General features: G+C 52.2%; 1 protein-coding gene across 5 annotated transcripts in view; it reads left to right on the top strand.

Moving 5' to 3' along the window:
- The window catches only part of SYTL5 (synaptotagmin like 5), a 173,846-nt gene that overhangs the window by 118,606 nt on the left and 41,496 nt on the right, over nucleotides 1-13,744 (top strand). For all 5 annotated transcript variants that reach the window (XM_087721796.1, XM_087721797.1, XM_087721799.1 and 2 more), the window contains exon 11: nucleotides 13,447-13,625. In XM_087721796.1, the coding sequence (XP_087577922.1) occupies nucleotides 13,447-13,625 (179 nt within the window). The remainder of the gene's footprint in view (nucleotides 1-13,446; nucleotides 13,626-13,744) is intronic.

Below are 13,744 nucleotides of genomic sequence, written 5' to 3'. Positions count from 1 at the left end.
TTACTAAACAGATTATTCTTAAATCGAGGATTAACTGTACTTGTTCAAATGTTTTGCTGAAGGTAAGATATACCACAACATATATCAGTTAAGGAAGTTAATTAAAAACATAAGTAATTATTTTGGAGTTAAAATATTAAACTAGGTGCTGAAGTCTCCATCCATGGGTTTATCAGATGAGTTTAGGATAATCTCTGACCTTAATTTTACAGATGTGCATATATGTGAGAATTGTGTAAGACAATTTAAGCTAGTTTCCGAAGAGAAGGTGTGGGAGGAGTAACCATCGGGTATTAACCTAATCTGCTTGCCTATTGGAGATTGAGGAAATCTTGAAAACCACACCTCCTGCTGCTCCCGCGGCCACCCAGTTTAACCTCAATCTCGGCCTGAACGGAGTGTTTTTTCCTCTCTCCCTTCTATCCGAAATTCAGGAGTTTCTTACTTTCAGCAAAGCTTCAGCAAGGATTTTTAACTTAAAGCGATCTCACCTGCCTTCTGCTGTGCTCCACGCCACTTATACAAGCCTCGGCTTGCCAGCGCGTGCACGCAGAGTCCTGCGGGGCCGCCCGATCGTTCCAAAGGGGGTGGAAGCCCCAGGAAGGCCCAGGATCGCAGAGAAACCTCCAGGCGACGATCGGAGGAGTCCAGGAAGGCTGGAGAACCCAGAACCCTTCCAGGACTGTGAAGAGGGTTCCAGCGGAGAAAGGAGACTCCCGACAGCTCCAGCAGTCGCCATTTTGGATCGTCGCCATCTTAGGAGCACGTGGGAGCGCGTAAACAGCGTTCCGACGCCGAAAGCGCTCACAAGGCCGTAGGAAGCCAGAAGAGGCTTTCTTTCTGCTCTGCCCCGCCGGTGATCCAGGGGGAGAATTCAGGGCCTTGCCTGCCGGCAGCGGAGCCCGCAATCAAACAGGGAGCGGCGGATCCTATCCCTAGGAAGGGAATTCATTTACAGCCAGCTGCAGAAGGAACACGTGGGTGAGCAATGAACCATGAGTAATGGCGGAGGTGACTAGGAGCAAAAACTCTAGACCCAGAGCCCCGGGGGGTGCGGATCCAGAGGAAGGGCCCTCTAGAGCGACTCCCCCCAGAGGCAGATCCCCATCTAGGAGGGACAAAGCCAGGGCTCCCAAGAATCCATCCCCCAGGAAGGAGGCCAGAGCAACCAGGGCCTCGGCCAGGGAGTACAGGGCGACCATCAGCCCTTCTCCCCCCAGATCACGCTCCCCACGCAGGGCTTCTGCCCGAGCTGAACGCAGATCACCATCCCCAGCCTCTCCAGGGGGATCTCTGAGAAGGCACAGCTCTCTTTCTCCTCCTCTCTCTCCTGCTCCCTTACTGGATTCGAGAGCGGATCCATTTGGCCACAGAGCAGCCAGTCCAGCCCGGCCTCGCCTAGCACCCCTATCCCCTGAACCCAGGGAATATTCCCAACCACCAGAGCTTCAGCCTGCGCTGCCTGATCTAACCAGCAGCTTCCAGGACATGTTTGCCAGAGCTCTGGCCCAGGTTATGGCTTCTAGCTTAACTCAGCAGCCACAGGCTCCCAGGAGCAGGGCCCCCCAGGAGCCCCCCAGAGGACAGAGCAATTGCCCTAGCACCTCGGCTGCAAGGGAAGCCAGGTCTCCATCCCCATCCATGGCTAGTGAGGTGTCCGACCTCGAGGAAGGAGAACTAAAGGATGTGGGTTTTTCGGAGGATGAAGACCCCCAGGCGGAGGAGGATTCCACCGTAGCTGGCCTTTCCCCCCCCTCCTTATTCAGCTCCCTTTTACGCAAGGCAGTAGCCACAGCTGATCTGGATCCACCTCCGGATCCTAAGCCAGCAACTGAGTCCTCGGGCAAGGGCAAAAGCAAGAGGAAGAAGGGGCCCTTTCATAGGCCCCCCATAGCTAAGGCGGAAATTCCCACCCCAGAAATGTTCAAATCACAATGGGTGAAGCCAGGGTCTTTTCCCACTCCAGGGGGGAATGAAAGAAAATTTTATAATCTTAACCAAGCCTTTGCCCAAGCCTTGCAGGTTCCTGAAGTGGATAACCCGGTGGCAACCTTGGCATCTTCTTCAATGGTCGTAGCAGGAGACACCGCTAATTGCCTCAAGCCTGAGGATAAGAGGGCAGACATTGTTCTGCGCAAGACGTTCCAGGCCATCACCTGGGCTATCAGGGCGGCCGCCTCTGCCTCCTTTTTTAATAGGTCCACGGTCCCGTGGCTGGAGCAATTGAGGGATAGGACCCGCGCATCTGAAGTGCGACTCCTGCAGGACATCTCCAAGATGCTTGCGGCAACGCAATTCTCGGCGGACGCCACCTTGGATGCGGTAAAGTATGCGTCATGAGCTATGTCTTCCTCAGTTGCTTCTAGGCGACTACTCTGGCTACGTCACTGGCAGGCGGAATCCCGGATGAAGTGGCACCTAACCGGCGCAGACTACACCGGGGACAAGTTATTCGGGACGGCGCTGGATCCTCTCCTTGTGGAGGATAAAAACAAGCAGAAGATCCTCCCGTCAACGAACAAGCAGTCGGATTTTCGCCATGCACCGTACCCTAGGAGGACCTCCTACAGACCACCTGAAGGAGACAGCCAAGGCCAGAGGTACCAAAACCCCAGATTTCAAAGGCAGGGGGATAGGCAATTTCAGAACAGATTTAGGGGCCAACACCAAGGGAAGCGGCCCTTTCGTGGAGGAGGTGGTCACCCTTTCCGCAGATTCAAGTGATCCGTCCCCGGATCACCCCATCGGCGGTTGCCTCTCCATGTTTGCGGATGCCTGGGAGCGTATCACATTGGATGAGTGGGTTCTCCAGACGGTAAGGCTCGGGCTTCGTCTGGAGTTCCGCTCCCTTCCCCCCAGTAGGTTCCACACCTTCACCTCCTCCTCAGACCCAAACAAGAGGGCCCTTAAGGCCAAGACCATTAAACATCTCCTTGACATCAGGGACATCGAGAGGGTCCCAGAGGGGGAAAAAGGGTCAGGATTTTATTCAAACCTCTTCCTAGTGCCCAAAAGCTCCTGGGGTTGGAGAGCCATCCTGGACCTAAAGTTACTCAACTCCAGGGTGGTATACCGTAAATTTAAAATGGCTTCTCTGAAATCCATCCTGGAGGGCATCCGGCCGGGCGACTTCCTTGCCTCCATCGACCTTACAGAGGCATACCTGCATATCAGGATCGCCCCGGAACACCGTAAATTCCTGAGGTACTCCCATGAGGGGAACCATTTCCAATACAGGGCCCTGCCTTTCGGGTTGGCCTCAGCTCCCAGAACCTTCACCAAGGTACTAGCTGCAGCTGCGGGTCACCTACGTTCCCTCCCTGTCCGTTTATTTTGCTACCTAGACGACATCCTCGTCTTGGCCAGGTCCTCTGCCTCGGCTGCTAGAGATCTGAATACTACCATCGACACTCTCAGATCCCTGGGGTTCTCCATTAACCTGGAGAAGAGCCACCTCGTGCCCTCCACCAGGCTGCTTCACTTAGGGTCCATTATCGACTCCGTAGCGGGGGAGGTTTTTTTCTCTCTCAGGATCGCAAAGACAGCATCGTTAAGATGATTCATGAGGTTCACAAGTCACGCTCTGTCCCTGTAGTTCTTCTTTCCAGGCTCCTGGGGAAGTTTATCTCGTGCATAGGGATCATCCCTTGGGCCCGACTGCACGCCAGGGAGCTCCAGTGGTTCCTGCTACCACATCAGAAGGCCGGGACGAGCGACGCGACCTTCAAGATCCGAGTATCACCCCAAGTGCTGCTATCCTTCCGCTGGTGGCTGTCTCCAGCTCTGAACAGAGGCTGCCTCTTCAGAGATCCACCAAGGATGATGCTCACCACCAACGCAAGCCTCTTCGGCTGGGGGGCCCACCTGGAGAACCAGATCGCCCAAGGTCGGTGGACTCCAACAGATCTAAGGCACAACATCAACTGGTTGGAGCTCAGGGCCATCCACCTGGCCCTCCAACACTTCAAGGACATGGTCAGAGGTCAACACGTCCTAGTCCTGACAGACAACGTAGCGGCCAAGGCACACGTGAACAGACAAGGAGGCACCCACTCCAAAGCTCTCCATGACGAGGCGCTGCGTCTGGGTCACTGGGCGGAGAAACACCTGGTGTCCATCAAAGCGGTGGACCTGTTTGCGACGCTGCACAACGCCCAGCTACCGGAGTTCGTGTCGAGGTTCCCGACCCCAGGAGCCATGGACACGGACGCCCTACACTGCAGCTGGCCACCAGGTCTTCTCTACGCCTTTCCCCCCCTTCCCCTCATCCCCGGGGTTCTGAGGAGGGTGGTAGCGGAGAGGGCAGATCTGATAATGGTAGCTCCATTTTGGCCGCGCTGCCCCTGGCTGGCAGATCTGGTGGACCTGTCCACAGCTCCTCTCTGGAGGATACCAGCAGGGGAGGTGGCGCTTCACCAGGGATCCCTAGAGCACCCAGACCTGGAGTGGCTCCATCTGACCGTCTGGCGCTTGAGCGGGAACAACTGAGACAAGCTCAGTTCTCCAAGGAGGTCATCAAGGTGGTAGAGGCATCCCGGAGACAATCCACCACCCGCATCTACAATGCCTTGTGGGTGGCTTTCTCAGACTGGTGCCGGGGTAAAGACATCTGTCCTACGACTGCCTCGGTTCCGCAGGTTCTTGACTTCCTCCAGGAAGGTCACTAGAAGGGCCTCGCCACCAGCACCCTTAGGCGTCAGGTTTCCGCTCTTTCCACCGTCCTAGGGGGGGGGGGTGAAAGCTCCCCCCTTATCTCAACACCCGGTTCTTAGGCGTTTTCTCAAGGGGGCGACGAATCTGAAACCCTCAGTGGTCCATCGATTCCCCTCCTGGGATCTTCCCATGGTCCTCCAGGCCCTAACGGAGGCTCCGTTCGAGCCTCTGAAAGAAGTTTCCCTCCAGCTTCTGACCCTTAAGGTCGTTTTTCTGGTAGCCATCACTTCAGCCAGAAGGGTCTCAGAGATTAACACCCTTTCCAGCAGAGCAGACCTCTGCACCTTCCTAGATAACAGGGTCGGATGTCAGCCTCTGCTTTGCTATCGCTTCAGCTGCCATGAAACGGGGAGGGAGGGCATGGTATTTGGGAGGGGTTACTCATTGTGCTGGAGGAAGGTTCTGGAGTTCACCGGCTGATCGGACTACGCATGCGTGGGTGTTCCCGCCAGGCCTAACGGCACCGACATTCCATCGTCGTGATGCCTTTTGAAGTTATCTCACACCTGACACTTGGAAGAATTATGATTGGACTGCACCTGTGATGCCAAGGGGTGGGGAATGGGCTATTCTATATATCAATCGCTTTCGCGCCTAAATAATCAGACTTCGCTACGCTATGCCTTTAATCATTCTTAATTAGTAAAAGTACACTTGATTTCCACACATGGAGTCTCGTGGTCTTTCTTTCCTAATTAATTAATGGAGGGGTGCTGACAGTTAGCGAAGTCTCATCAACACCCTACCAGGAGAATAAAACCTTCCGTGGGGGGTGAAAACTATAAGAAGAAGAAACAGAGAAAATGTCTTCGCATGCTAGCGATGGAGTAATTGAAAAAGACACCACTGATTTATTATTACCCGAGAAGTTGGCTGAGCTGGAAATAATGGGCCCTGCGACCCCCCCCCCTGTTGGTCCTTGTCTGTGGGACAAAGAGAAGATAGTGCAAACTGGGATGCTGGTGTTACCAGACGGAAACATCAGGAGAGGCCGTTTGAAGTGGGGGCCAAACGAAGACCCCGGGAAAGAGATCAGCCTGAAACCTTGGAACAGAGGTACTCTGGGCAAAGATTCGGGGAGGGAGAAGAGGCCGAGAGGGGGTGGGAGCAAGAAAACCCACGGGCAGATTCACCCCCCCTAGCCAGGGGTGCTGCCAGGCCAGGGGCCCCACCCCCCAGAAGACGCAGAATGGCTAAATTCCCCCCCCCTAACTGTAAAGTATGATGGAAATCCTAAGAAGCTGGGGTTTTTCATTATGCAAGTTTATAACTTCATGGAAATTTATGGGCCCGATTTTGAATCAGACGCCATGAGAGTGCGGATGATATTGCTTGCTTTGGAAGACGAGGCCGCTGACTGGTGGATGGGTTTGCATCAGACCAACTCCCCCCTCCTGAGGAATTTTAATGCGTTTATGGATGCGTTCAAGAGACGATTTGATGACCCCCTGACTGAGAAACGTGGTAAACTGAAATTTATGACCCTCACACAGGGAGATAGACCGGTGACTCAGTACATTCAGGAGTTTCAACACCTTTGTAATTATATGAGAGGATGGAGTGAGGAAGCCCTTTTGGATAAATTTGCTTGGGCTTGGATGAAGACATTTATCAACAATGTGTTAATCGCCACCTTCCTAAGCGCCTTGCAGTTTGGTTTGAAAACGCAGCTGACATTGAACTTGATTTAATTAGACTCCGATGTGCAAAGGAAGAGAGGGAGAAGGAAAGAGAAAAAGCAGCGAGATCTTCCCCCCCAACCTGCAAACCCCCTTTCGGAGTGAGAAGCGAAGGGAGAGGAGGCCCCACAGGAAAAGATAAACCATTCACATGCTTTTGTTGTGGAAAGGGAGGCCATCGCGCACCAGAATGCCGCGCTAAGCTTCCCACGGCCACCTCAACCCCTGCCAAGAGTGAGGGGAGGTCCAGCAAGGCCCCAGACATAAAGAAAAAAGGAGCCGCATTTGCTGTGGATTCCACCACCACCACCCTGCGTTTCGGACAGGCCCTGGAGGGAGAAGCTGACGACCCCACCAGCTCCTCTGATGACTCCGATGACGACGCCTCGCCTCGCTGGGTGAGTTCAAACAAAGGCCCCATGCTAATCCCAATAGAATTAAGGATTCCGCCCGATGGGGTGTCAGAACGCCTTCCCGCCCTCCTTGACTCAGGCTGTTCCTGCTCAATGATCAATCCTGCTATGGTGGAGAAGCTAGGCCTCAAGTTAAAAACTTTGAAAACCCCTATTGTCTTTTGCCAGATAGATGGGTCCATAGCAGGGGGGGGCACCCATTTCTATACTGAACCCCTAGAGATGAAAATGGGCTCCCACACCGAACTAATCTCCTTTATTGTGGCTCCCGGGATGGATAGGCCCCTCATTTTAGGCCTCCCTTGGCTCCGGAAATGGAACCCTCGCATAAATTGGAGGGAAGGTTGGCTGCGCATTCGCACGAAGACACCTCCGGAGGGGGAGGGCGCTTCCTCAGAGCCTCTTAGCTGCAGTTCTGACTTGGCCACCAGAGGGCAGGAGAGGATTGAAGGAGAGGAAAAAATTCCAAAAGTGTATTGGGACATGAGAGGAGTTTTTAGTGAACAATCTTCAGATAAACTTCCGCCCCACAGGCCTACTGATTGCTCAATCGACATTTTGCCCAGCGTCAAGCTTCCAAAGCCCCAAATTTATTCCATGTCGCCTAGGGAGATGGAGGAAATGAGAAAATTCATCGCTAAAAATTTGGAACGGGGTTTCATTGAGCCTGCGCGCCCAAAGGTAGCTGCCCCTGTATTATTCAGAGAGAAGAAAGATGGCTCCCTGAGATTGTGTGTTAATTTCAAGAATCTTAATGGGATCTCGGCCCAAAACCTCTACTCGCTGCCATTGATGAAGGACATGTTAGCCCAATTGGGAAAGGGCCGCATTTTCACTAAACTGGACCTCAGAGAAGCATATTATAGAGTCCGTATAAAGGAGGGAGATGAATGGAAAACTGCGTTTAACTGCCCTCTTGGTTGCTTCCAGTTCTGGGTCATGCCTTTTGGCCTGCAGGGGGCGCCTGCTGTTTTCATGCAATTAATTAATGAGATCTTGCACGACCACCTTTACAAGGGCGTTATCGTATATTTGGACGATATCCTTATCTATACTCAGACATATGACAAACACGTCGCCTTAGTTCGCACTGTGTTGAAAAAACTCAAAGCCGCTGAACTGTATGCCAAATTGTCCAAGTGTGAATTTCACCAGGCGAAGATTGACTACCTAGGATATCGCATCTCTCCCGCCGGCATTGAGATGGACCCTGGGAAGGTGAAAGCGGTCACTGAGTGGGAGGCGCCCCGAACACGCAGACAATTGCAAAAAATTTTGGGTTTTGCTAATTTCTACCGTCAGTTCATTCCTTCTTTTGCCAAAATTGCGCTTCCTATCACGAATTTGTTAAAGTCCAAAGGTGGGCCTAAACCTAAGCCTAGTAAACCACTGGATTGGACCATGGAATGCCAAGCTGCCTTCGAGAAACTAAAACGCCTCTTTGCTGCGGAACCTGTCCTGAAGCATCCCGACATGGACAAGTCTTTCGTCGTCCAAGCTGATGCCAGTGAGGTCGCTGTTGGGGCCGTCTTGCTGCAAGCCAACGACCAAGGTAATTTGCAACCTTGCGCTTACACCTCCCGCAAGCTCACGGACACTGAGAGACGTTGGGCCGTTTGGGAGAAGGAGGCTTTTGCAGTCCGATGGGCTCTCACCACGTGGCGCCATTTTCTGGAAGGCGCTAAGCACCCGTTTGAGGTGTGGACTGTCCACAAGAATTTGGAGGCTTTGAGGACCCCACGCCATCTATCTCCTAAGCAGATGCGTTGGGCCCAACATTTCAACCGTTTCAATTTCACACTCAAGTACATGCCTGGGGGAAAAAATTTCATGGCTGATGCTTTGTCCAGACTCCCTCAATACAACTGTTCTAAACTGAGTATTGTTCAGCCCATTGTTCCCACATCCAGCTTGGCGGCTCCGGTGGTCACTCGCCAGCAAGCACGCTCAAAAGTAGAGGTGCCTCAGGATTTCCTCTCTGACCTCAAACACACCCTTCCCCAGGATGACTGGTTCCAAAAGCATCAGGATGAGTGCATGATGAGGGACGATTTACCGTGGATCGGCGCCAAGCTTTATGTCCCCACCTCTCTTCGTCTTGTCGTCCTCCAACGAGCTCACGATTCCAAATTGGCGGGTCACTTTGGGTTCGTAAAGACTTTGCATCTAGTGAAGAGACAATTTTGGTGGCCTTCTTTGAAGAAAGACATTGAACTTTATGTTGCCAGTTGTCCGGTTTGTGCTGCCGCTAAAAGGGCACCTGGAAAACCACACGGCCTACTCCAATCTGTAGCCCAACCTGTCGCCCCTTGGAAAGAAATTTCGATGGACTTCATTGTCGAGCTTCCCGAGAGCCAGGGGCACACTGTCATTTGGGTTGTTACGGACTTATTTTCCAAACAAGTTCATTTTATCCCGTGCCACAAAATTCCTTCTGCTAAGGCACTGGCTAAACTCTTCATTTCCCACGTTTACCGTTTGCATGGAGTGCCTGATCGCATTGTTTCCGATAGAGGTGTCCAATTCACCTCAACTTTCTGGAAGGAGTTTCTTAAACACATTGGCTCCGCCCAGGGCCTTAGCTCCGCCCACCATCCTCAGACTAATGGGGCTTGTGAGAGGATTAATTCTGTGCTGGAACAATATTTACGTTGTTTCATCAATTATCAGCAAGATGATTGGTTTGACTTGCTACCGCATGCTGAGGTAGCCTACAATAATTCTGTGCATACCAGCACTGGGTTCACCCCTTTTCGGGTTGTCTTTGGTCAAGATATTGTTCCTATTCCTGAGTTGCCTCGTGACCAGCCGCAAGTTTCTTCCGTCGCTGAGTGGAGCGAACGTCTGAGCCATATTTGGCCTTTGACTCTTGCTACTTTAGATGCTGTAGTAGTTGTAGTTGTAGTTAGATTTATTTATAGGCCGCCCTTTTCCCTGAGGGGACTCAGGGCGGCTTACAATCAAAAAAGGAAGGGGAGTGTAGGACAATACAAAAAAGAAATGTGCACAAAATAAATTAGACAGTAAAACTCAACATTCACTCAGCATTCGGGAGGGGCAAAAATAAGATTATCCCCAGGCCTGACGGGCTAGCCAGTTCTTGAGGGCTGTGCGGAAGGCCTGGACGGTGGTGAGGGTACGAATCTCCATGGGGAGATTGTTCCATAGTGTCGGAGCCGCAACAGAGAAGGCTCTCCTCCGAGTAGTCGCCAGTCGGCACTGACTGGCGGATGGAATACGGAGGAGGCCAACTCTATGCGATCTGATGGGACGCAGGGAGGTAATTGGCAGAAGGCGGTCTCTCAAATAGCCAGATCCACTACCATGGAGCGCTTTATAGGTGGTGAGTAGGACCTTGAAGTGCACCCGGAGATCAACAGGTAGCCAGTGCAGCTCACGGAGGATCGGTGTTATGTGGGCGAACCGTGGTGCGCCAACGATCACTCGCGCGGCCGCATTCTGGACTAGCTGAAGTCTTCGGATGCTCTTCAAGGGCAGCCCCATGTAGAGCACATTACAGTATTCCAGCCTGGAGATCACAAGGGCTCGAGTGACTGTTGTGAGGGCCTCCCGATTCAGGTAGGGCCGCAACTGGCGCACCAGGCGAACCTGGGCAAATGCCCCCCTGGTCACAGCTGAGAGATGGTGGTCAAAAGTTAGCTGTGAATCCAGGAGGACTCCCAAGTTGCGGGCCCTTTCTGAGGGGTGTAAGTTTTGTCCCCCCAGCCTGAGTGATGGTATGTTGGTCAAATTTTTGGGAGGGAAACACAACAGCCACTCGGTCTTGTCTGGGTTGAGTATCAGCTTGTTTGCTCTCATCCAGTCTTTAACGGCATCCAGACCCCGGTTCATCATGTCCACCACTTCATTGAGTTGGCACGGGGCGGACAGATACAACTGTGTATCGTCCGCATATTGGTGGTATTTTATCCCGTGCCTTCGGATGATCTCGCCCAGCGGTTTCATGTAAATGTTAAATAGTAGGGGGGATAGGACCGACCCCTGCGGCACCCCATAAGTTAGGGGCCTCAGGGACGATCTCTGCCCCCCCACCAACACCGACTGCGGCCTGTCCGAGAGATAGGAGGAGAACCACTGCAAGACAGTGCCGCCCACCCCTATCTCCCGCAGTCGTCGCAGAAGGATACCATGGTCGATGGTATCGAAAGCCGCTGAGAGGTCCAGGAGAACTGGGATGGAAGCATGGCCTCCATCCCTAGCTCTCCAGAGATCATCAGTCAATGCGACCAAAGCGGTTTCTGTGCTGTAACCGGGTCTGAAGCCAGACTGGAAGGGGTCAAGATAGTTAGCTTCCTCCAAGGTACGCTGAAGCTGGAGAGCCACCACCTTCTCAACAACCTTCCCTACAAAGGGGAGGTTGGAGACTGGACGATAGTTATTAAGAACAGCTGGATCCAGAGACGGCTTCTTCAGGAGGGGTCTTACCACCGCTGTCTTGAGATGCTGCACATCGTGCTCATAAAAAACAGGCTGATAAGAAGCGTGCGCAACCTTATCAGTACCGGGAGGGTGACCTGGTTTACTTGTCCATGAAATTCCTTCAGACCACCCAAAAGTCCAAAAAATTAGGACCTAAATATGTTGGTCCATTTCCCATCATCAAGATCATCAATCCTGTTTCCGTTCGATTGCAGCTGCCTAAGCATCTCAACCGTGTTCATCCCGTGTTCCACGTTAACTTCATTAAACCTGTTTGTGTTTCTTCTTTACGTCCGCCTGATGACCCTCCTCCCGCTCCCTTGTTGATTGATGGTGAACAACACTTTGAAGTTCGCGAAATACTGGACTCCCGCAGGCGGCGTAATCGCATCCAATACTTAGTGGCTTGGAAGCATTTTCCTCCTTCTCATACGGAATGGGTTGACAAATCCCATGTTCGTGCCCCCCGCCTGCTTCGGAAGTTTTATGCTACTTATCCTGACAAACCTTGATTTTCTCCCCCCCCCCCTTTTTTCTCTCTTTTGTGTTTTGTTGTTCGTCTATTTGTTTGTGTTTTCTCGTTTTCCAGACTTGACTGCCTTTTTTCAGGGGATGGCCAGATGTCAGCCTCTGCTTTGCTATCGCTTCAGCTGCCATGAAACGGGGAGGGAGGGCATGGTATTTGGGAGGGGTTACTCATTGTGCTGGAGGAAGGTTCTGGAGTTCACCGGCTGATCGGACTACGCATGCGTGGGTGTTCCCGCCAGGACTAACGGCACCGACATTCCATCGTCGTGATGCCTTTTGAAGTTATCTCACACCTGACACTTGGAAGAATTATGATTGGACTGCACCTGTGATGCCAAGGGGTGGGGAATGGGCTATTCTATATATCAATCGCTTTCGCGCCTAAATAATCAGACTTCGCTACGCTATGCCTTTAATCATTCTTAATTAGTAAAAGTACACTTGATTTCCACACATGGAGTCTCGTGGTCTTTCTTTCCTAATTAATTAATGGAGGGGTGCTGACAGTCGTCCTCAGACTCGACCCTTCCTTCATGCCCAAGATCAACTCCCCCTTCCACAGAGGGTTAGAGATCATCCTTCCGGATTTCTGTCCCCATCCCTCCGGGGATAGGGAGAAATCCTGGCATAAGTTAGATGTTAAAAGAGCCCTACGCATCTACCTGAAGCGCATGGCACCCTTTCAACGATCAGAGGCACGCTTCGTGTCCTTCCAGCCTTCCACCCGAGGGGCTAAGGTCTCCTCAGCCACCATCAGCAGATGGATCAGAGCGGCCATCTCACAGGCCTATCAGGCTCGGGGTCTTCAGGTCCCACAGGGTATCACAGCGCACTCCACTAGAAGTGCGGCCACCTCAGCCGCCTGGTCTTCCACCCGAGGGGCTGAGGTCTCCTCAGCCACCATCAGCAGATGGATCAGAGCGGCCATCTCACAGGCCTATCAGGCTCGGGGTCTTCAGGTCCCACAGGGTATCACAGCGCACTCCACTAGAAGTGCGGCCACCTCAGCCGCCTGGTCTTCCCAGGCTCCCCTAGAAGAGATTTGTCGAGCGGCCGCCTGGGCCTCCCCGTCTCCCTTCATTAAACACTACAGACTGGACGCCTACGCCTACGCGGACGCCGCCTTCGGCAGGAGGGTCCTTCAGGGCGTCCTGGTCTCGCAGGGGGGCTCAGGCCCGTCCATTCCCTCCCAGGACAACTAACTTTGGTATGTCCCGATGGTTACTCCTCCCACACCTTCTCTTCGGAAACTGGCAGTTGGACTTACCTGAACTGCATGTTTCGACGAGAAGTGTGGGAGGAGTCACTTCCTGCCCGTTATGGTGCCCCGCGCCGTGAAGTAGGGCCTGAGCACGTCCAGGTTCAAGCAACGGCTAGGAAGAATTGGTGTTGGCTGTTTCTTTTTGCTTCCTTTCAAATGCCGTTCAGACGTTCGGTTAAACTGGGTGGCCGCGAGAGCAGCAGGAGGTGTGGTTTCCAAGATTTCCTCAATCTCCAATAGGCAAGCAGATTAGGTTAATACCCGATGGTTACTCCTCCCACACTTCTCGTCGAAACATGCAGTTCAGGTAAGTCCAACTGCCATTTTCACAAATAAAATGAGTATGTTTCTTCAATGGGATATTGAGATTGAATTTTGCCACCAACCAATTTTGTCACCCTCTGTTTTTCAGGCCAGCATTAACAGTACGATGAGTGTTTACAGTGAAACTGGGGACTATGGAAATGTGAATATTAGTGGTGAAATTTGTCTGCAAATTAGCTACAGCTATAAAACAGGAGCCCTTAACATACTTGTAAAAAAATGCAAGAACTTGGCCATTGCTGATGAAAAGAAACAAAGAACAGATCCGTAAGCAAATCTCATTTTTTAAACTAAAGTTCTATTTATTTATTTACTATCCTAGTTATGTTTGCTTGTTAGATTTGTTTTCCACAGAATATCAAATGCTCACATTTGGATTGGAGTTT

This window comes from Thamnophis sirtalis, unplaced genomic scaffold (assembly GCF_051295495.1).
Source record: "Thamnophis sirtalis isolate CommonGarterSnake01/CBP01778 unplaced genomic scaffold, rThaSir2_p1.2 scaffold_8, whole genome shotgun sequence".
NCBI classification, from domain to species: domain Eukaryota; kingdom Metazoa; phylum Chordata; class Lepidosauria; order Squamata; family Natricidae; genus Thamnophis; species Thamnophis sirtalis.
The sequence above is the reverse complement of the archived record's forward strand: the minus strand, read 5'-3'. Positions and strand labels throughout refer to the sequence as shown.